This window comes from Anguilla rostrata, chromosome 4 (assembly GCF_018555375.3).
Source record: "Anguilla rostrata isolate EN2019 chromosome 4, ASM1855537v3, whole genome shotgun sequence".
In the NCBI taxonomy this organism is placed as follows: domain Eukaryota; kingdom Metazoa; phylum Chordata; class Actinopteri; order Anguilliformes; family Anguillidae; genus Anguilla; species Anguilla rostrata.
Genome location: NC_057936.1, coordinates 20,470,191 through 20,491,035, shown reverse-complemented (window position 1 = coordinate 20,491,035; position 20,845 = coordinate 20,470,191). Strand labels below are relative to the sequence as shown.

General features: G+C 43.1%; 1 protein-coding gene across 2 annotated transcripts in view; it reads left to right on the top strand.

The window, feature by feature from the left end:
* Nucleotides 1-13,890, top strand: part of kcnh2b (potassium voltage-gated channel, subfamily H (eag-related), member 2b) — a 145,374-nt gene extending 131,484 nt beyond the window's left edge. For both annotated transcript variants that reach the window (XM_064331271.1, XM_064331272.1), the window contains 10 exons: nt 807-1,229; nt 3,457-3,847; nt 5,693-5,892; nt 7,300-7,552; nt 8,966-9,159; nt 9,981-10,083; nt 10,574-10,870; nt 11,443-11,620; nt 12,354-12,543; nt 12,977-13,890. In XM_064331271.1, coding sequence (XP_064187341.1) covers nt 807-1,229; nt 3,457-3,847; nt 5,693-5,892; nt 7,300-7,552; nt 8,966-9,159; nt 9,981-10,083; nt 10,574-10,870; nt 11,443-11,620; nt 12,354-12,543; nt 12,977-13,282 — 2,535 coding nt within the window. In that variant the 3' untranslated portion in view covers nt 13,283-13,890. The remainder of the gene's footprint in view (nt 1-806; nt 1,230-3,456; nt 3,848-5,692; nt 5,893-7,299; nt 7,553-8,965; nt 9,160-9,980; nt 10,084-10,573; nt 10,871-11,442; nt 11,621-12,353; nt 12,544-12,976) is intronic.
* The last annotated feature ends 6,955 nt before the right edge of the window (nt 13,891-20,845 follow it).

Sequence of the window (20,845 nt, the reverse complement as noted above, 5' to 3'; positions counted from 1 at the left end):
TTGCCTTCATGTGGACTTGGTTTGTCGCTGTCTGTAAACGTTTGTGAGTTTGTGTGTGAGAGAAGTGTCTGAACACATGTGTCTGCGCAATATGTTTGTGTTTATGTGTGTAGGTGAAGGGGTTTGTGTGCTCTGCAGCGCTTATGAACAGATGTGTATGTCAGTCTGGTACCTCATGGGATTTCCTGCCTCAAGTGGAAATTATTTTACAAACAGCACATCTCCAGATCAACCAGTGCAGGAAACAATGGCATGGAGTGGGAATGCGCCTAGTTTTTTATTCCTATTTTTTTGTCACAGACTGTACACACCGGAACATTTTGTAATCATTCCACGGGAAATAAATGACAATATTTCATGGCTCGGTGATGCAGAAATGTTTTTCTGTTAGACCAAATAAGTAAATCAGTGGCAGTACCTGTAGGTACGGGTTGGAGGAACAGTCTGGCAGTCCGTGAATTCTACACGGTAAATATAGCAGAACAGTTGTCCTTGCCATTCTCTTTTAGAATTATGTTCGATTCCACGATGGTGAAGGGAATTTGATCATGGATCTAAGTCAGCTGTGGCTCGGTACTCTTCGATCATGATTGGGAGGAAATACTGAGCCAAAACAAATCACCCTTGAATTTGTTTACATGAATTTGAGAGTAAAGATTTGCTGTCAAGTTTCAAGGGATGAGAAACCAAATGTAGAGGTGTTTGTGTATGTATACCTGCTCATATATGTGAGGTTGAATGTGCCATTATAGCGCATGGATGGAGTTTAGAGTCTTACCGCCAGAATCTCCCCCCATGTCTCTCAGGTGCTGTCACTAGGGGCCGACGTCCTCCCAGAGTACAAGCTGCAGGCTCCCCGCATCCACAAATGGACGGTGCTGCACTACAGCCCCTTCAAGGCGGTGTGGGACTGGCTGATCCTCCTGCTGGTCATCTACACGGCCATCTTGACCCCCTACTCCGCCGCATTCCTCCTCAACGACCACGAGGAGGTGGCCATGCACAACTGCAGCTACACCTGCAACACGCTCAGCGTGGTGGACCTCATAGTGGACATCATGTTCATCATCGACATCCTCATCAACTTCCGCACCACCTACGTGAATGCCAATGATGAGGTGGTCAGCCATCCCTTCCGCATTGCCGTGCACTACTTCAAGGGCTGGTTCCTCATTGATATGGTGGCCGCCATTCCCTTCGATCTTCTCATCTACCGTAATGGAGAAGAGGTGAGAATGCTGAGAGTAACCTGGGTAATGTAGTTTCTCAATGAGGCTTGAGATTTCTCTAGTCTCTTGAAATGGCCTTGGCTATGCTTCTACACAATTTCATACACATGCTCAAGTGAATTCCATATTGTGTCTATGTAAGAGATTATTCAAAAGAGCAACTTTCATATGGAAAATATAGTACTTTTTTGTTTTAAACATGAGCACAGGAAGACCTTATGTAGCGCATTAAATTTTATATGAAGGCGCTGTTGTAAAAGTAATGAAATAAAATCAAATCGTTAAAAGTAAACATGGAGTCTGGAGCCCCTGACGGAGAAACACTACCACCGAGGGAAAGTGATGACACTGCTCTTAGCTGGAGAAGCATATAGGAAGTGATTGTGCATGAAGGCAGTGCTAGAGGCATCTCTGCTCTGTGTGTTTATCTTCTTCCATCTTAAAGTAACATGGCCATATTTTTCTGTGCTGGATGAGCACTGAGCAGAATTTTTGACCTGGATTAAGTGACACCTAAATCTGGCTCTGTTGAAATTTTCCTGGCAAGACTCAATTCTTAAGGGCCTGACTCAATCTGGTTGCCCCGTTCTTTGCGTCACCCCATATTTATTTGTCACAATTAAATTAAATACTGCAAAACATTAAGTTTAAATATGCCCTAAAAACCTGTGATTAAAAAAAAATGCATTAGTATAGCGCTTGATGCATAAACACTACTCCATTCTTAATACAGAATACACATGTACAGTATAATACTCTTTTGGAGCACCTGTATGTTATTGGTATGCTTCGATTTAGGAAAACCAGTTTAACATTGGAAACATGTATTAGGAAAAGTTGGATCATTTTTCCTAAATGAAATGATAAATTTGGAAATAAATAAATAAATAATAATATGTGCCACAGCTCAGTAAGCTTTGTAGAAGAGCATGCCACTGCATGAAACATCACATTTATTTTCTGTGAGCCTTTGTGTGAATCACAAAATGGGATTTCAATCTTTTCCGAGTCAGAGCACAAAAACAATGACGCAGTCTTTACATTTAATTGTTACATTTGGAGCTTGAATGTCAATTGAAAAGGACAGAATTATCGAGCTGGTCATTCAGGCAGTAAGAGTGCAAAAAATAATTTCATCTGTAAATGCTTTTGCTCCGAGTGAACTGTCCTCAGAAATACAATAACAAGTAACTTTCAAATGACGCATTTTTTAAAACTAAGATGTCCAGTCATCTGACCCACAAGCTATTGACATCCTGTCATTTCATTTCACACAATAAAAATAAGGCACTTTCAACCTGTTTAATCTTCTTGTAATTTATTTGTTGTGCAGGCCATGGATACTCCTCAAGACAAGTATAATCAGTAATAATGAACATGGCAGCTAGTAGCCTCATACTGTAAATAAGCGACAGTGTGTGGCATATGTAGAGTAGTGTGGAGCTATGTTATACTGCTGCACCAATATTCTGCGTCACTGCCGAGCTCAAGCCCGACCATCCAAAATTCCCCCTCTCTAGTTCTACATTATTGATGCGCTTCCTTTTAACTAAATTACTTCACATGACTGATTTCCTCAGGCAGAGTACCTTTTTATTCTTAAATGAGCTCATCTGACCGTTTTATTTCCGTCTTGATGTCGCGGCTTTCATTTTGTCAAACCGGGGGATTCGGGGGGGGGGAGACAACAGGATGAGCCGAGGAATGTGCTGCCTAAAATTTGACAGGAAACAAGTTGTGCCTTCGCCGAATCATCCGCTGTGGATGCGAGGATTTCTAGAGGGTTTCTGTGCAACTATTCAGCTGATTCATGGGAACCCTCTGATGAGCTGCCAACTTTCAGGAGAAATTTTTTAAGTTTAGAAGTCCTGCGACTAAGTATGCTCAAAGAAGTTCCCATGACACATTTCATTCATTGAGGAGGTGGTTCCCAGTGTTTTGGCTAAGTTCTCAAACGGTCTGTCATTATGAACATCTAATCAAACCCCAGTTTAACTAAATAATACCACCCTCTCCACCTCAAGTGAGAGCTTGAATTTCCTCCTCATATGCTGTCCATCATGCAATTGAGTCCCATACATTTGTGGTGATTGAAGTGGGTTATCCCTTCACTGTAAAGATCCTTCAGTGTGTTACATAGAAGTGCTCCAGTATTGTTTTTAGTATTACCGGGGGTCACTTTGTTCTTGTCTCTTTAAAACACATCCTCTTATCTGCTTCCCACTAGACAACTACTCTGATTGGCCTGCTGAAGACGGCTCGCCTGCTGCGATTGGTGCGCGTGGCGCGCAAGCTGGACCGCTACTCCGAGTACGGGGCGGCGGTGCTCTTCCTGCTCATGTGCACCTTCGCCCTCATCGCCCACTGGCTGGCCTGCATCTGGTACGCCATCGGCAACATGGAGCGCAACGGCTCCATCGGGTGGCTGCACTCCCTGGGGGACCAGCTGGGGAAGCCATACAACGAGACCATCCGGAGCTCCGGACCGTCCATCAAGGACAAGTACGTGACGGCGCTGTACTTCACCTTCAGCAGCCTGACCAGCGTGGGCTTCGGCAACGTCTCGCCCAACACCAACTCGGAGAAGATCTTCTCCATCTGCGTCATGCTCATAGGCTGTAAGTCTGAGGCCCGTCGCACCCCGGCAGACCGTTAACATCATCCCGTTAAACAATTTAAGGACTGATTATTCATACCAACAGCGAAGAGCAACACTGATTTATATCATATTATATTATCAAAAGGATGCCCACTGAGGCTCAAGAGTATCCAAAGGTTATGTTTATAAAAGGTCTTATATTTTGAAATATTTTCCCATGACTATATGATATCTGTATCTAGTCATTGCATATGAAGTCTGGCCAAGGACCCCGTGCAATAAGCCATCATTTGGTATGTTTTTGTAACAGCTGGTAAACAACCAACAGCTGGTAAACAAGCAACCAACTCTATTTCATAATCTCTAGAATAGGTGCTCCACTACTAGAACAGAATAGAATAGAAGTACATATTTTAAACCTATTTGTCTTTTCCTAAGGCTTTTCTGCTCTTGCCTACACCATTAATTTTTGCAACAAACATGATGTGATGTGAAGTGTAATAACAAGCTCAGAAATGCATGGGAAGCAGAACCCAATAAAAGTGATTGGCAGTACTAACACACACAGGAACTGCGTGGTTTCACTGAGCCAGCTTTACGTTCACAACCCCAGCATGCAAGAAATCAACAAATGACAAACATTGGAAAAAGTGCCACACAGTTTTCTGTTATAAATATCTTCCTTCTGTACACTCAGTATCTGGAGGATAATCTTTTTTCTCAGTATGAGAAGGATTGCTTCTCTGATTTGGCCAACCCGATTCAAGTTTTCTAAAAATGTACTGAGACAGAATGGTCAATCAGTCGGGGGCGGGATCAATACCATTTAGGTTAAGTCCATTCAGGAAATGAATTGAAATTCAATTCATTAGTGAAAAAATGTTGATATAACAATTTTTCAGCTAAATAGCAGAACTGAAGTGGGATTGCCCCCACCCCCTGCAATCAATGCCATCTTTCATACTATAGTTTTGATATGGTAAGTGTTGGCAATGTTGGCATTATCAACAAAATCAATGATTGATTACAGCTGTATTTAAATAAAACTGTCTCAAAAGAAAATGTATTCATAAAATTGCATTATTGTTCAGTGTACAAAATGTGGTTAACACTGAAAACATTGCTGTGTACTGTTAAAAAGCTGACATGGCTATACGTGTTAATACAGGCAGTGTAGAGCGTGAAGCTATCATGATCAGTAACACTCTTTAATATGTAGACAAGCTGTTTAAAAACCCACAGAGATCTGTTCTGACCATACCAGGCAAAAAGAGTGACATTCATTACCCAGCAGACAGATATCTTTATCTCCCTGACCACAGTACCAGAGGGTTGGCATTTCAGTGTCTGTGCATGAGGCAGCAGCTTGCACTGCTGCTTTACCATGGAGCCATTTACGCAAGGCAAAATGATATATTTATCACCTTCATACTGGCAGGCTTGCTGCTGAACAATATCAGATAAGGAAGTCCGCTTGATTTACCAGATGTTTCGTTAAATTATAGATTTATGCAAACATAAGCTTGTCAGCCGTGCCTTTTTTCAATCAGTCATGAGCTTCGAAGGGGAAAAATACTGGAGTACTGCAGCTATATTTGGCTCCAAAACAAGCTCCTTTCCCTGGGAGAAATTCTTCAAACGGGTGACACATATTAAAATTAACGTTTCAGCATGTTTCACAGTGGTGGTAGTGGAGCGCATGAACAGCAAATCTCTTTTTACTTATTATACTGTGGCTTTATATGCATTCATCCTCCTCTCCCACTGCTTCTGCATGTGTTTCCTGACCCTCGTTTCTCTCTCTCTCTCTCTCTCTCTCTCTCCCTCCCTCTCTCTCTCTCTCTTTTTTTTAATCTCCGGATAGCCCTGATGTACGCCAGCATCTTCGGAAACGTCTCCGCGATCATCCAGCGCCTGTACTCTGGCACCGCCCGGTACCACACCCAGATGCTGCGGGTCCGAGAGTTCATCCGCTTCCACCAGATCCCCAACCCGCTCCGTCAGCGCCTGGAGGAGTACTTCCAGCACGCCTGGTCCTACACCAACGGCATCGACATGAACGCGGTCAGTTCTGCAGCCTGCGGTCCTCTGGCTTAAAGCTGACCACAACCGCATGTGGAAGTGTTACATCATATGAACACCACGCGACATTCTCTCAGACACATCTTCCTGCACCTTTTTTCTGTTCTTAAATGGGAAGTGCACCAAACAAATACAACTGAGGTATGTTTCCGCTTAGTCAGAATAGTATCTGTCCATTCAGTTCTCAATGGAACCATGCAAAAACTAAGCCCTGTGGATGTTTGTGAGTGTGAGTAATCACAGGATTATATTTAGAAAGAGTAGTTGCTGTTGAATTTTTCGATTATAAATATTTTGGCGCTTTGAGGCCACACGAAGATGGCCCCCCCGCAGGGTCCGTTTTATTAGGGTGACCTGCAGCGAATATCTAGAAAACCTGTCACATTCCAGCAAATCTGTCTGGATGGTCATATACTACTTCGGGTTGGTGGAAGCATGCCTTCATTTCATTTTTGGGTGAACTGGCCTTTTAAATATGACCTGGAATATTTATGCAATTATTTAAAATGTATATCAGTGGCCAACTTCAAACTGTGGCTGGAATACCTGCTGGGTAATGCATAGCTTGTGACGACATCACCCAGAGAGGGAGGGATTCAGTTGGCATGGTTACCCTGACCTCATCCCTCTCCCGCCATTTACAGTATCTGCTCAGTTAAGCGTCTGCCTGTCAGTCAGGCTGTGCAGTTATTGAGTGCAGCGGCTCAGGTGGTCTAGCAGGTGGCTTGCACAGCGAAAGAAGCAAGCAGCTGACTAAACACCTTTTGAAGACGTGCATTCCTGTCTTCACCCTCCCAAACAAACAGAAGATGTTGCAGCGATGATACAAGCCTACAGTTACGATCAAATTTTACAAACTCTTGAAGGTCCAATGAATATTGTGGAAAAAAGATTAAAATGCAACAGTCATACGATGATAATGTAAACATTAGATATTCTGATGTACCTCCGTAGTGGTTATTGCACATTTTGTTTAGCTTAATGTCTGTGCCTAATGATAAAGAAATATGAAAATGACCATCACACGCACCAATGATTGTGTTAGTCAGTGCAGCGGCATTCCTTAATGATGGAACGAAGACTCGATTGTTTATTTCTTATTTATTTGCTGCTAATTGTCTCAAGAAAATGGCTCCAAAAAACAATTAATCTTCGCTACTCATCCAAATCTGAGCATTGGAGATTCCCGGTCGTGTGCATTGCTTCTGTGAGAGGGGTAGATGAGGTGATCCCGCTCATGTGTGTTACTACTGTAGGAGTGTAGATCAGGTGATCCCGGTCAGGTGCGTTACTTCTGTAGGAGTGTAGATCAGGTGATCCCAGTCGGGTGCGTTACTTCTGTAGGAGTGTAGATCAGGTGACTGACGGTCCCTGCGCTGTCCTCTCCAGGTGTTGAAGGGCTTCCCGGAGTGCCTGCAGGCGGACATCTGCCTGCACCTGAACCGCACCCTGCTGCAGAACTGCAAGGCCTTCAAGGGCTCCACCAAGGGCTGCCTGCGCGCGCTCGCCATGAAGTTCAAGACCACGCACGCCCCGCCCGGCGACACCCTGGTGCACGCCGGCGACGTGCTCACCGCCCTCTACTTCATCTCCCGCGGCTCCATCGAGATCCTGCGCGGCGACGTGGTGGTCGCCATCCTCGGTGCGTCATCCTCGTCGGGAAATGCCAAGCCGCGGCACGAGGGCGGGGCGCGATGGGGGGGGGCTGTACACTTCCCTTACGTTTGCCGTCAGAAATTGCTTCCTTTACGTTTCCAAATTTGAGGAAAGTTTACTTAGCTAATGCCCATCAGTGCTGTATTTTTCAACTTCAGAAGAAAAAGGCAAAGTCCTGTTATGCCAAGCGCCAAGCAATCAATATTTTATGTTTGATCTCCTTTATAGATGCAGAACGATTATTTCAACATGGCTTAGTTCCCACAGCTTGCAAATTTTGTATTCAAGGGTTTTTGACTGAATCACATTTTCTGTTTAGATAAACAGAAAGCCAAAAATAAGCACATATCACCATATGCAAAGAAGCAATTTGATAATCTCGCAGATGATGCAATCAATATTTCATTAATTATGGCATTTTTCATACATGCTGCTTGCTTAGTCAAAGGATGTGTTTGCTGAAATCCTGAATCGGCTGGAATCTGAGTGGAAGAAGGCAGCTATCAGAACGGCATATACAGAGCTTAGCACTGTTGGGTTTCATTAAAGTTTCTCTAATGATGATGAAGCGCACACCCCAACTGGAAATGTCCCGCTGTTTGCGAAAACATGCTGAGCGAGCGCACGAGTGAATAATTGAGCGACCAAATATGTGCGAGCGTCTGTGCAAGAGAAACGGATTAAAAGCACCATGAGAGACAACAAGGAGGAAGCAGCAAGAGGCCGTGTGTATATAGCATGTAATTCTGTCAGATTGGATATGGGTATGCGTAGGGAATAATGATGTGTTTGGTTGAGTGAGCTGGCTTTGCAGCAGGCAATAGAGTGTGCCACTGCTTGTGATTGCATGCTTGCATATTGGTATGCCTGCGTTTGGAGGGTCAATTTGAGCTTGAGGGAATATCTGCTTTCTTTGATCAGCATTCTCCAATACACTTCCACAGTCAGCTAACTATCAGCAACTGCTGAATTAATGAACACTGCCATCTAGCGGACGTTGATTGTTCCTGCAACAATATTCGGTGCACAAAATCACCAAAATCATCTGTCTGATAATCTCACCATATTTGGATTGTTTATTTATCTCAAAAAGGATAATATCTTTATTAATAAATCTATGTTCCTGAACTCAAATTTTTATTCAACACATCAATATTTCTTCACTGTTTAAAATCTGCATTTTTATTTAAATATTTGCTACTGTATTGCTATTGTTGCTACTGTACATGGTTGCTCTCTTATTCAAATTTAAAAATAACATGTACATTTGTTTATGATGGTATTACAACTTTAGTTAAAATAAACCAAATTCCATTGTGCTAAAAGTTTGCAGATTGATGATGTCATAAGTCTGAGCCAAGCACTGAATACTTTTTTATGTTTCACTCTGACCACATAGGGAAGAATGATATCTTTGGTGAGCCCATCAACTTGTACACGCGTCCAGGGAAATCGAACGCAGACGTGAGGGCCCTCACCTACTGCGATCTGCACAAGATCCACCGCGAGGACGTCCTGGAAGTGCTGGACATGTACCCCGAATTCTCCGACCACTTCTGGAGCAACCTGGAGATCACCTTCAACCTGCGCGATGTAAGCCAATGGTCTCCCATCCAATGGTCTCTCATCAAAATTCATCAAAATTTTAATTTCAACTATTAACTCATTCAATATAATTACTGTGTATTGGAACTGAAAACTCTGCATACTGAATGAAATGGTTTCATGTTATTGATTCTATCGTTTTAGAATTATTGATTATAAAATTGATCTATAATTTTGCATCAGGTTGTGTAAGGGTTAGCGTTTATTAGTGTGATTCATGCTAATCATCTGTGCAGTCCCTATTTTAAGCTTCATGCCAGTTTATGATTAAAGTGGGAAGGGTTAGCAATGTGGCACTGTGGGCAGTGCAGCAGGGCATGAGGTACCGGTGTTCCCTGACTGGTAGGGCATAATAATTAAGACTTCTTAATTGCGTGCTGTGCAATTAACAATTCTCGTGCGAATGTTCTACCAATTACATTCCCCGCTAATGAATTTTGAGCCCATGGGTGTTTCACAAGAGTTTAGTGGCCTGAATCCAGAATGCTTAGAATGCTTACTCTGTTCTTTCTCCATGTTCTGAAGGGCTATTCATTAACCCCATATAAAAACTACGCTACATTTACTCGACCTGATCACAGTACCTGGGAGTTTAATGGGCCCTTTGATGGGAAAACAATCAAGCTTATTGCTTTAATTGATCTCAACGGCATTTAGACCATAGACACCCATCTCCGGGCAAAGCAATTTAGGAAGAAAGTTAGAGTGTTATGAGAGAGCGAGTAGTCTGTACTAGTACATTTGAAGAATGTGTGTGTGAAATACAGCGAGCGTCTGAGAGCTCATCTCGGTCTCTCCGCCCTCTTTAGACCAACATGATACCGGGTTCTCCCAGCAGCGACGGCTCCGACTGCGCCGGCTTCAACCGCCTGCGCAGACGCAAGCTGTCCTTCCGCCGCAGGACAGAGAAAGGTGGGGCGCTGGCCCGCTGCTCTCAGCAGCTAACGCCTCAGCAAGGGAGCGTCCCGTCACAGACCAGGCTGATATTACATAAGGTTTTAGGTGCTTCTCATCGGTTACTCTGCAGCCCAAAACAAGTGTGAAGAACTACTTTCTGGAAGGCAGCAATACTCCACAATGTATTTTCAAAACAAAAGAAATATGTCACCAAAATGGTGAAAACATAGCTTCAAATAGAAATAATTCACCAAAATTAGTTCCCTGGCCTGGTGAAAACATTGCAAATACATCACCAAGTTGAGTTCTTGGGCCCCATGAAATAATGCCTAAAAATAATACTTTGACTTATAAAAATGAGGTCAGCTGCAACTACTATTCTTTTTTTATCGGTTTTTATATTTGGAAGTAATCAGCGATTCTCTGTGGGAAATATCTGCGGGTCTCCTGTGTGAATGCGTGACGTGCGTCTGCCTCTCCCTTCAGTCTGTGCCTCTCCCCTCAGATGACGCGCATGCGGGAGAGATCAGAAAGAGCCAGAAGCCCATCCGCAAGGGGAGGAAGAGCGTCGCCGGCAACCAGGCGGAAGGCCATAAAGCAGAGTGGGAGAGACCTCGGAGTTCGGTCTCCTCCCCCTCTCATTCCAGCGGCGACGAGGGGGAGGAGTCTATCCACACATGCCCCGCCCCTCCCTCTGTTCTCACGGAACTCTTCCAGGCCCAGGCCGCGCACTTGAACTTCAGCGACACTCCGGAAGGGGAGGGGGACCCCAAGACGGGCAACACCTGCAACGCCCTGTCAGGTGGGCCTGGTCATTTGTCTCATCTTCCTCAAAAAAAAAACGCACAGTATACTCCTCCGGTATACCCTGTTCTACTTACAGTTTACTGCTGGGGCAGAGATGTTATTTGTGTACACAGGGGTGTTTAATCTCTGCTCTTTGTTTTCCAGACAGCTGGTGTGAGCTCAAACCATGCCCCACATTAAGCGATCGTTTTCTACACTCTATTATCTCTCTGAGCTTTGATATCAGCGCTATGTTTCAGTTCATAAAAAACTTAATCTGAATTCTTTTTAAACTTTGTTGCCATGGTAAAAAAAAAAAAAGACCATCTGTACTGCAATAAAGTTTTTATTCTTTCCAGAGGCTTGAAATAAAACGTAGGCAATTAACATGAAGGGTGCGCGTGATGGGTTACTGCAACGTTGAGCTGACATTTGCAGTTGTTAAAGTGACTTTTCACAGCAGGGTCGGGAACAAACAGTCGGCATGCTGATGTGATGTATTCTTCCCTCTGTGGGCGTATATAGGCACGCCGGAAGCGGGTCTCCAGATTGTTCTAAAGACTTTGCACTCTCCTTCATGTGAACCAGGCGCATTTTCAGGGGTCTCCAACATCTTCAGCTTCTGGGGAGACAGCCGCGGTCGGCAGTACCAGGAGGTGCCGCGGAGCAGCCTGCCGTCGCCCCCGCCGGTCAGCGTGCCCTTCAGCCGGAGGCAGCGCTGCGAGGTGGAGCACAGGCTGGACCTGCTGCAGAAACAGCTCAGCAGGCGAGCGAGAGGAGCGCAAACAGCCCATTCACACTCCAGCATCCGCCGCATTAAGGGTTAAATCACTCTTAAAGGGACAGTACACCCAAAAATACAATAAAGCTATATTTCCATTTACCCAGGGTGCTATCTATCCGTCAGGGTAGTTTCACTGAGATTTTAAAACAAAACGAAACAACCCCCTCTATTCCAGGTGTCGTACTGTGCCATTGTGAATGAATGTTTGGGATCTTGTTTTCAGTCTGGCACTATTTCAGTTAAATGTTGCGGACGTTACAGCTGCTTCTGTGAACCTGAGAAAGTAAACTAAGGTTACTTCCAGCTGCTTGGAAGGACAACATTTACTTCCAAAGTAGAGGACATGGTAAATAAACAGTTTTCAGGGCCATTTGCAGAAATCATCCAGCAGATTGAGCGCCAAAGCCCTTTTATCCAGGCCCCTCAAAGTGAAATCCACATTCAGCCTGCGGCAGCACTGCTTTTCTCTGTAGCTTTGAGCTCACAGATTAGTGGCTGTGAAGCATGTGCATCACTGGCCTCTGTTAAGTTCATCCAGGCACACAGTCAATTCTAAGAAAAATACAGTAAAGTTCCAAGTTAAATACAGTGAAGTCACGTGTTAAATCTACACTTACAGATTACATATGGACCCTATTGGACTCACATGCACTCTGTCAGAGTTGAATTAACACTGTGTCGACTCCTGACGGGCCCCCTCGCATTGCGTCGGCAGGCTGGAGACGCGCATGTCGGCCGACATCAGCGCCATCATGCAGCTGCTGCAGAGACAGATGGCCCTGGTTCCCCCGGCCTACAGCACGGTGTCCTCCCCCCCGCACCCCTCCCCCTACCCCGAGGCCGGGGAGAGGCTGGTCCCGCCCGTCACACCGCTGGAGTCCGAGGTGCTGGCCTCGCTCTCGCAGGTACCCGCGAGCGCGCACGTGACCCGCCTGCACCTGTGCACTACCCGTCCAGGATCAGCCCAGTACCAAATCAGGCTTTACTGAGCTTTATGAGAGAGGGCTTACAAACATCAAATCATTAAAAAACAAGCCACCCACCTGCTCTGTTTCTCTGTAATCTGAATTACATGTGAGTGATTCAGTGATTTACCTGCTCTATGTACATGGGAACACAAGGACAGTTGGGACCTCTTTAATCTGTAAATCCAATGGATGTTGTACTTTTTCCCTGGTAGTGGTTTGTTCCCATTTACATACCATTTACATGCACATTAGGGGAAGTTCCTTAAGCTCCTGTGAATCTGTGTTGGATGTGTTGCCTGCTCTGTGGATAGTGCCCTGTATTGCTGCCTTTGACTCTCTGTAACCCTCCGCTCGTGTGTCTCTGCTCCAGATCTTGGAGACCCAGGACTTTGAGGAGATTCCCGCTAAGCCGTCCGAGTCCCTGCAGAGCATTTCAGAGCAGCGGCCCCCGTGCTCTCTCCTGCTGGCCCACACAGACACGCCGCCCCTGGGCCCGGTAGGCCCCGAGCACCCGCCGGGGCCGGGGCCAGGACTGGGGCTAGGGCCGGGGCCGGGGCCGGGGCCAGGAACGGCCCCCCCAGACCCCGAGGCCCAGCGAAGGCTGTCGCTACCGGAGCCGCACGCACCCCTGGACTCACGGACACCACAGAGACACAGCTCAGACCCCGGGAGCTAGGGGCCCGGGGCCCGGCGCACTCCGTCTCTCTCGGCCCCGCGTCCCGCCGGGGTTCTCCCGCTGTCCTTTTGCACTGAGCAGCCGAGGGGGTGGGGGCGGGGGCGCCAGTGGCTGCAGTCAGAAACTCCTCTGACCTCTTTTCTCTTTCAGCTCCTGTAAGTCCCTGGCCCCTGGGAGTGAATAGGGGGCCTTTGCGACAGACCTGCAGAGCTGCCAGAGACTCTGTCCCCTTTTAATCTCCAGCTCTGTTCAGTAGAAAAACACTAACTGACCACGGGCAGATTGAATCCTGGGTGCATCTAGACTCAGGATTGTGCTGAACATTTTGTCTGGCTGGCTGGGAGAGAGGATCATGAAAGTGGCAGGTTCTTTGTAGGATTTCTTTTTTTCCCTTTACTGCGGTATCCATTTTGGATCCACATGAAAAAGAAATACTAGTAGCCATTATGTCTTGCACTGAAAAGTTTCAGACGTTATATCTTCAAGTCCATGGCGCTTCCAAACTGGTTGGTGAACTTTAGTGTTAGCTGGCCTAACAACACATGTCCTGTCCTGCTATTCGTCAACTTCCTGAAGCATGTCACTGAGGTGGAGCTGCTCCAGGTGCGGGGGGGCGGGGCGAGAGGTGAGGGGGGGAGTGGGGTTGGTGGGAGGGGGTAGACGTAGGGTGGGGGTAAAAGCCATGATTTCTTGACGAACATATCAAACTCCTACAAACTTTGTACAGACTTTTAGAGAAGGGAGTTGTATGAAAAATATGCAAACACTAGCACGAGATGAATAAGTTATTCTATGTGTATATTAGTTTTAGTCTAAATGCGTGTCCTAGTTTGTCTTGGTCCGTGGCTCATGAACCTGGCTTTATAGTCCTGATTTGGAGTGGTGACCTCTTCTGTTGGTCCAAGAATTTGAGCGGAGCCATGTGGTGCCCAGGGGGAGGTGAGGCTCATTTTCACTCAGAGAGCTCTGTTAACCTCACCGTGTGTGTCCAAAAGCATGTTCCTTTGAACGTTTCACCTTTTTATTCTTACTTTTCATTTGATTAACCCTTATTGTACTGTGGTTGGTGTCACTCTTTTAACCACATATACTGTACGAAACACATACACTTTAGAAATGGTTGCTGTTGAGTTTTGCTAGCTGGTCTGAGCTGAGGGGATTATTTATTCAATAGAAACCTTGAAACCTTCAAAGTCTTTGTACTGTACCTGATCTGGTAATCAACACCTGGTTTCTTATTTTGCAAAAGGAAGTGATAAGGATATCTATTTATTTGAAAGAATGTTTCAACATGCACAGCTTTCCTTTGTACACCTCTTTTGTACGAATTTGATATGAATACTTCAGTTGATGCCTCTGCCAACTGTGGCACTTGTCATAGCAGCCCTAAAATCGAATAATTTTTTCATTGTCACAAAGGCATTCATTTCACCAAAGTTATGGCACATATTATTTTAGCTATTCTGTTCACAGAATTACAGACAGACAAGAGACACAGCTGGGGTGATCACTTAAGCTGCTCTATCTACTAGTGGTAGAAATAATGAATTACCTTAATAAATTACACGAACATCAATGTAGCTCAGTATATTACAAAAAGTATATCACAACATACTTTTGGTCAATTTATGTCATTTCAATGAATAAAAAAATAAAATCAAGAATAATATGCTATAATGGGTATAAAGGTATTGGTAATGGCAAAAAAGGTACAAGGAGCAGTTGTTGTGAATAGTTGCAAAGTTGTCATATTTTAAATCTTATTACACATTACTGGTCAAACTACATGACTTACAGTACACATTTCCATGGACTAACTATGTCTTACAGATTCATGTGACTATTAGACACTCATTTTTGGTCTGTCGAGTCTCTCTGTTCATCTCTTTTATTGGGCTTGCATTTTTCTGTTTTTATTCATGTCTTTGAGTTTTTATTCATATTTGTTATCAAGTGTCTTTTTTCAATACACATTAATTTCAGTGTATTTCATTTTAAAATCATGTCAGGCTTTAAAAAAGAAGGAAAAAAACAACCAAATATGATGGATATGTACAATATAGACTTAGCATTCCACCTTTTGCTTGAAGTGAAAAGTGTAGTATGATTGGCAGCGTCTGTCCTGCAAAACCTCTTAGCACATGACCTGGCTGCAGCTGGTCTCCAGCCGAGGTTGGAGGTCCCAGTTCGGAGTACAGAGCACGGAGCGTTTACTTGCCTTCCACTCTTCCTTTCGACAACGTGGGCTGTACATGCTACTTTAGGCCGCGCGTCAATCCACACGTTATGAACTTGCGCATGCACACGTGAAATAAACCAGAAGTCATCAGGTTAAATAGAGGACTTACGTTGAAGCCTGTAGTGCATGTTTTAAATGTTGTTTCACATTGCTCTATTTTGGTATTTTAAAATAATCTAAAATAAAACAGAAATGATTAACTAAAACTACAGTGGTTTTTGGGTTATTACTGATTAAAATGGAAAAATGCAAGCCCTATCTTTAAGGTAAGTTTGTTACTGTGCTGTTATAGAGGTTCAGGCTGAACAACCCATAACAATTGATGGTCTCGGAATATAATAATAATAATAATAATAACAATAAATCATAATAATAATTATTGTTATTATTATTCATTCTATATTCAGAGATCATCAACTGTAAAACAGAGAACTATGCATAACAAAGCTAGTGTCAATCCCTGTAAAATCACATTAAAAATGAACACGGCAATCTGTCTTCAGGTTCCCAGGCACCTCCTGAATGCCCCCACCCCTCATTTATCAGAAATACTGATCTGTTTTTCTCTGTTGAAATGTACAGTGCGTAGCATATTTGCACAATATGACATTGGACATAAATATAGTGGACAGCAGAGAGTGTGTCAGGTTTATTTAGGAAAATGTGTTTTAGGGTTGAAGAGTATCCACATAAGATGGGGGATTGTTATTGCCAGGAAGTATATAGGATGTAATTGTATTTTCAGAATGGACAATGTATGAGAGATGTGTGTATGTACGCATCTGTGGGCGAAAGGCAATTCAATTTTAAATAAGCATGGATTTTGTTAGCGACTGTTGGGGTTCACTAAAATCAAGAGAGGCACCTTCTGACCATGTGTAAACCTGTTCATACCAAGACTGTGAGGCTCCTCACAGCAATATCTTCTTCTGTGTCTTCTTCTGTTCACATAACTTTGGGCCCTAGAGGGCCACTGTGTGGGAAGCCTGTCCAAATTGCTTTACATAATTTGACCTGTAATTAAGATCACTTCTCATTCCCCTGATTCCAGGCCAGTATCTTCAGAGATCACCCTGATGCACAAGGGCTGAAGTCCTCACGTTCAAATTCCAACCCAGCTATTAGCTGTCCGCTTAACTGACTCTCAGTGTGACCACTCCTTTCTAATGTCCTTTGACCTGCTGACTTAACTAAGGACATGGAAGTTCATGAAAGGTGCAGGTGTGTGTAAGCTCATTAGCATTGCAAGCTGGATAACCTAGCTCAACACAAATTTGTGTTAACATTTTTGTGTTAACATCACCACAAATAAGTCCTATCACTCACACTGGGAAACTGAGAAGCATTTTGAATGCAGTTTGTTGCACTGATGCCGATAGGTTTAAAATGCAGTCAGCGATGCATTGTTCAAGTTGAACTTGTAGATATTTTGAGCAGTGGAGTTTTTCCAGAAACCTCAGTACACTGGATTGCTATTAACCCCTTCCCTGTAAATAAGAGAATCTTGTAAAGTAACTGACCCTGGCACCAATATAGCCAGCACTATACAGAAACTATTATTTCTGTGGCATGCATCAGAATGCAAACTGTAGAAAAGAATGAAAATACTCCTGTTATTAACCATGTTAATGATGAATACAATTATGAAAATAATATGAATAATGACAAAATATTGTGCACAGTCTATTTGCATGCTGCACTGAAAAAGTTCTGAGAGCAAGTGGGTAAATATGCAAGGCAGCTGACTTTGTTTAAATTAGTTTTGTCTTGGTAGAGGGAAGTACTGCACTGTGCTGTCATGTCAGCCACTAAATAACAGACACTGAAAAGCTTTAAATGTCCTGACAGTGAGGATATTGCATTGACACTGTCTGAGAAATGAAAGTCATACCAACCGTGGTATACCATACCAACTTCCATAATGCATTAATTTATTTCTGCCACCCCAATCATATCAGACACTTGAGTAATGCTAGAAGAAGCTACTGGTCTTGATGTGTGATAGCATTATTAAAGGTTGACTTTATAAAAAAAATTTCCAATATTTCTTTCAATAAACAACTTTGAAAACAGCTGATATACTGTGTCATATCTCTGTCCATTGAGTTTGAGTTTGTCTGTTGGAAGCACCAACATCGCTCCTGATTGCATTAAAAGGAATTCTAAAGTGCAGATGTTAAAAAGCATATTCACCCAGAGCAGTCTCCACAGTGCCCCATCAGGCAGGGAGGGAAAACACGTCCTCTGAAGCAGGAAGACCATGGAACAGCCAAACACATAATTAAATCCAGAGGCAACACCACACTTGACAGTATAAAGTTTTTTTTTACTCACATATACCTGCAATTCCTATAGCTTTGTGCAGTCCCCGAGTTTTGCCCCAAAATAGGACAACTTTATATACCTGGTTTGCAAATACGTATTTATGAAAATAAAGATGGTAGGTTTTGTATCTATTTTGAAGCGCTTCAAAAACAGTAACACATAGGTTTTTCACCACTTGATGGCGATATATCATTATGATATCAATGAACCTCAGGTTCCTGTTTGTTTCTGTCCAGCAGCTCCTTGCTACTATGAAATACACTGCCATCAGAACATTGAATGTTTTGTGTTTTGAATATACTTGTACCCCACTTAGTCATGTAGCAAGCCCATTTTTATTTAAATAATTAGTATGATCGCAAAATGAGCCATACATCGTACCACATGAAATGCAATCATAAGCTGAATTTGGTGAATAAACAATGAGTAATAAGAGCAGAGGGTGTGGATGCTCAGCTTTTCAGGCCCAGCCAAAAAAGGGCATGCTTTCAGATCGGGCTTTCACTGGGCCATTTGAAATTTCTGACATTTAGCCCGAGTCAACTTTCCTAAAACTGAGCAACAGTAACTTGAAGGAAACCCTACCCCTACTTCCGTAGCTGATACCCTTGGTGATTAATTACAGTGTTGCTGTTTGAAGAATAGACTTGTCTATGCTAATGAATAGAGGCATCCTTGTGTTTTGGCCTTTGGTCAGATTATCAGGCACAAAAGATTGTGATGACTGCAACCGACACTAGATGGTAATGTAACCAACCTCAACAGCCCCCATCACATCAGTCCTGTAACACTGCAATGCAAGTGTATTTTGCATCACAGAATTTGAACCTGCTCATCTTTGACATTCCCCAGTACTATACTAGTTCTTCCTATTCTGGAATGGAGCATATTTTAAACATGTTAAAGGATCTATACTAAGCGACAGGCTGCGAATAAGCATTGCATTCAGTCCTAGGTGGTTGTCAGTTGTTACACTCTCAAGCAGGATACTTCACCTGAAATGCTTTCATGGAAATTCATCTCTGAATATCAGTAAAATTGAAAAATTGATATTTTTTCAGTTTGCCTTGGGAACGCTGCCTGCTCAACTCAGCTCAGTAATATAATACTCAGTCAGCCTGATTGTTTGGGCCACTCTGCCAGTGACTAGGGAATTTGTTTATATCCCTGTAGGGGCACAGCAGCTGTGTCCTTTGGGCAGGTACTATATATAACACAATCAGCTTTTGTCAATATCCAGCTGTATGAAAGGGATATGTGAAATGCCTAGCGTAGGATTCTTCCTGGCTAACGGTTCAGTTATGCAAATAAATAATGAAAGAGCGGAGTATTAAGATAACAAACTGTGCTGTAATTTGATTTCAATGGGGACTTGAAGCAGATTTGTTGCTTCTTGTAAGAGAGGATAATGGGTGTTTGGAATCCTTGGTATTTATGGAGAGAACAAAAAATCCATCGCTCCACTAGCTAAATAACTGCCAAAAAGGCCTCCCGTTCCCATCTTTTAAAGAAGCACATATCCTTAACATTCACAATATAAATACTGTGCAGAGACCTGTGGAAGTATTCTTGGAATTTTTCTTTTTAAAATCTCTCCAAGAATATCTGGTAATTTTACATTCTGGGGCTTGTTGCTAGTTTTTGGCTGTTGTTTTTGAGAAGTACGAATTCTTAAAAACACATATAACAATCAACACACATAATGTCTACTCAGCCTTGTTTGTGGTGTTTTTTTTTTTTTTGGTGTGGGGGGTGGTGATTCAACAGCTGCTCTCTATACTGGAATGACTGAAGATGATCAGTGTCTCCTTTTATAGGCTAGTTGTAGGCCTACATACTTGTGAATAAACACAAGACCAGTTCATGAAATGCACTCATTAACAGTGCAGTGTAAAAGATATACAAAATTAATCATTGAAAAAAGTAAAACTTGATTTTTTTAAACTAAAAAGTATAATATTTACAGTTTTTATACAATCGGATGTGGGAGGAAACTTTATTAGCCCTTGACTAAAGCATATTTGGTCAGATTCGCAATTCGTTTCTTAATTTGAGACGAGCATTTATTACATAGTTAGCCTATCTACTGAGTAAAAATCAATTAGCCTACATTTGCATTTAGTCAGTTGTCATCCTTCTAACCCTGACGTGGAAAGTCCTCCAATTGATGCAGCAAAAGAGGGAAAATTAAATGTACTTTATTTACATCGGATGTCACCCTCTAATTAAGAAGATCAATTACTTTGGACTGGACTGGGATGGATTTATAGCAACTAAATTTGTAGCACGTTAGTCAAATAAATGAAAGTACATAATTAAATAAGAAAACGGCGTGTAGCAGTTGGCTAACGTAAACAACACAAGGAGGCGGCATCAATCATGCATCAGGTACACGATGCCGGCTCACTCGTCACACAAACTACTGGGAGCAAACCCATGACACGTCAATTAGCCAGTCGCCCCATAAAGGTTTAAAATGTGTTCCTGAATTACGGAAAGAGTGTATCGTGTCAAGAGGGATTATATCAATTCAGCTGCCAATGTCTCACAACTTTGGCTAGAACTGTGGGCTACAGTAGCCTACATGTAGCTAACCGTGCAGCTATTCATGAACAAATATGGCAATGCTAGGTCACATTACTAGAGTAGCCTATCAAATTACATTTCCCAATGAATAGCCCCCCTAGGAAATGTTTTGCATTTGTAAAATACTAAATTGGAAAATAAAAATACTGCGCTACATAAACTGAATCAGGGCACACAAACCTGTAGCCTAACATGTGATGCAGAACACCTGTTTATGCAAACATTATGCAAACATTACGCATCTAGCTCATCTATCATAGATGCGTTTCGATGAAAGGAATCATTAAAGTTTACCTAACAGCTACACTTTGAATGACCAGTTCCACTATTTTAAACAAACAGTGGCAGCTAACTATAGCCTATGGCTACTAATTTATAAACAGCTTCAAACAGTCGGTAAAATAAATAATCGG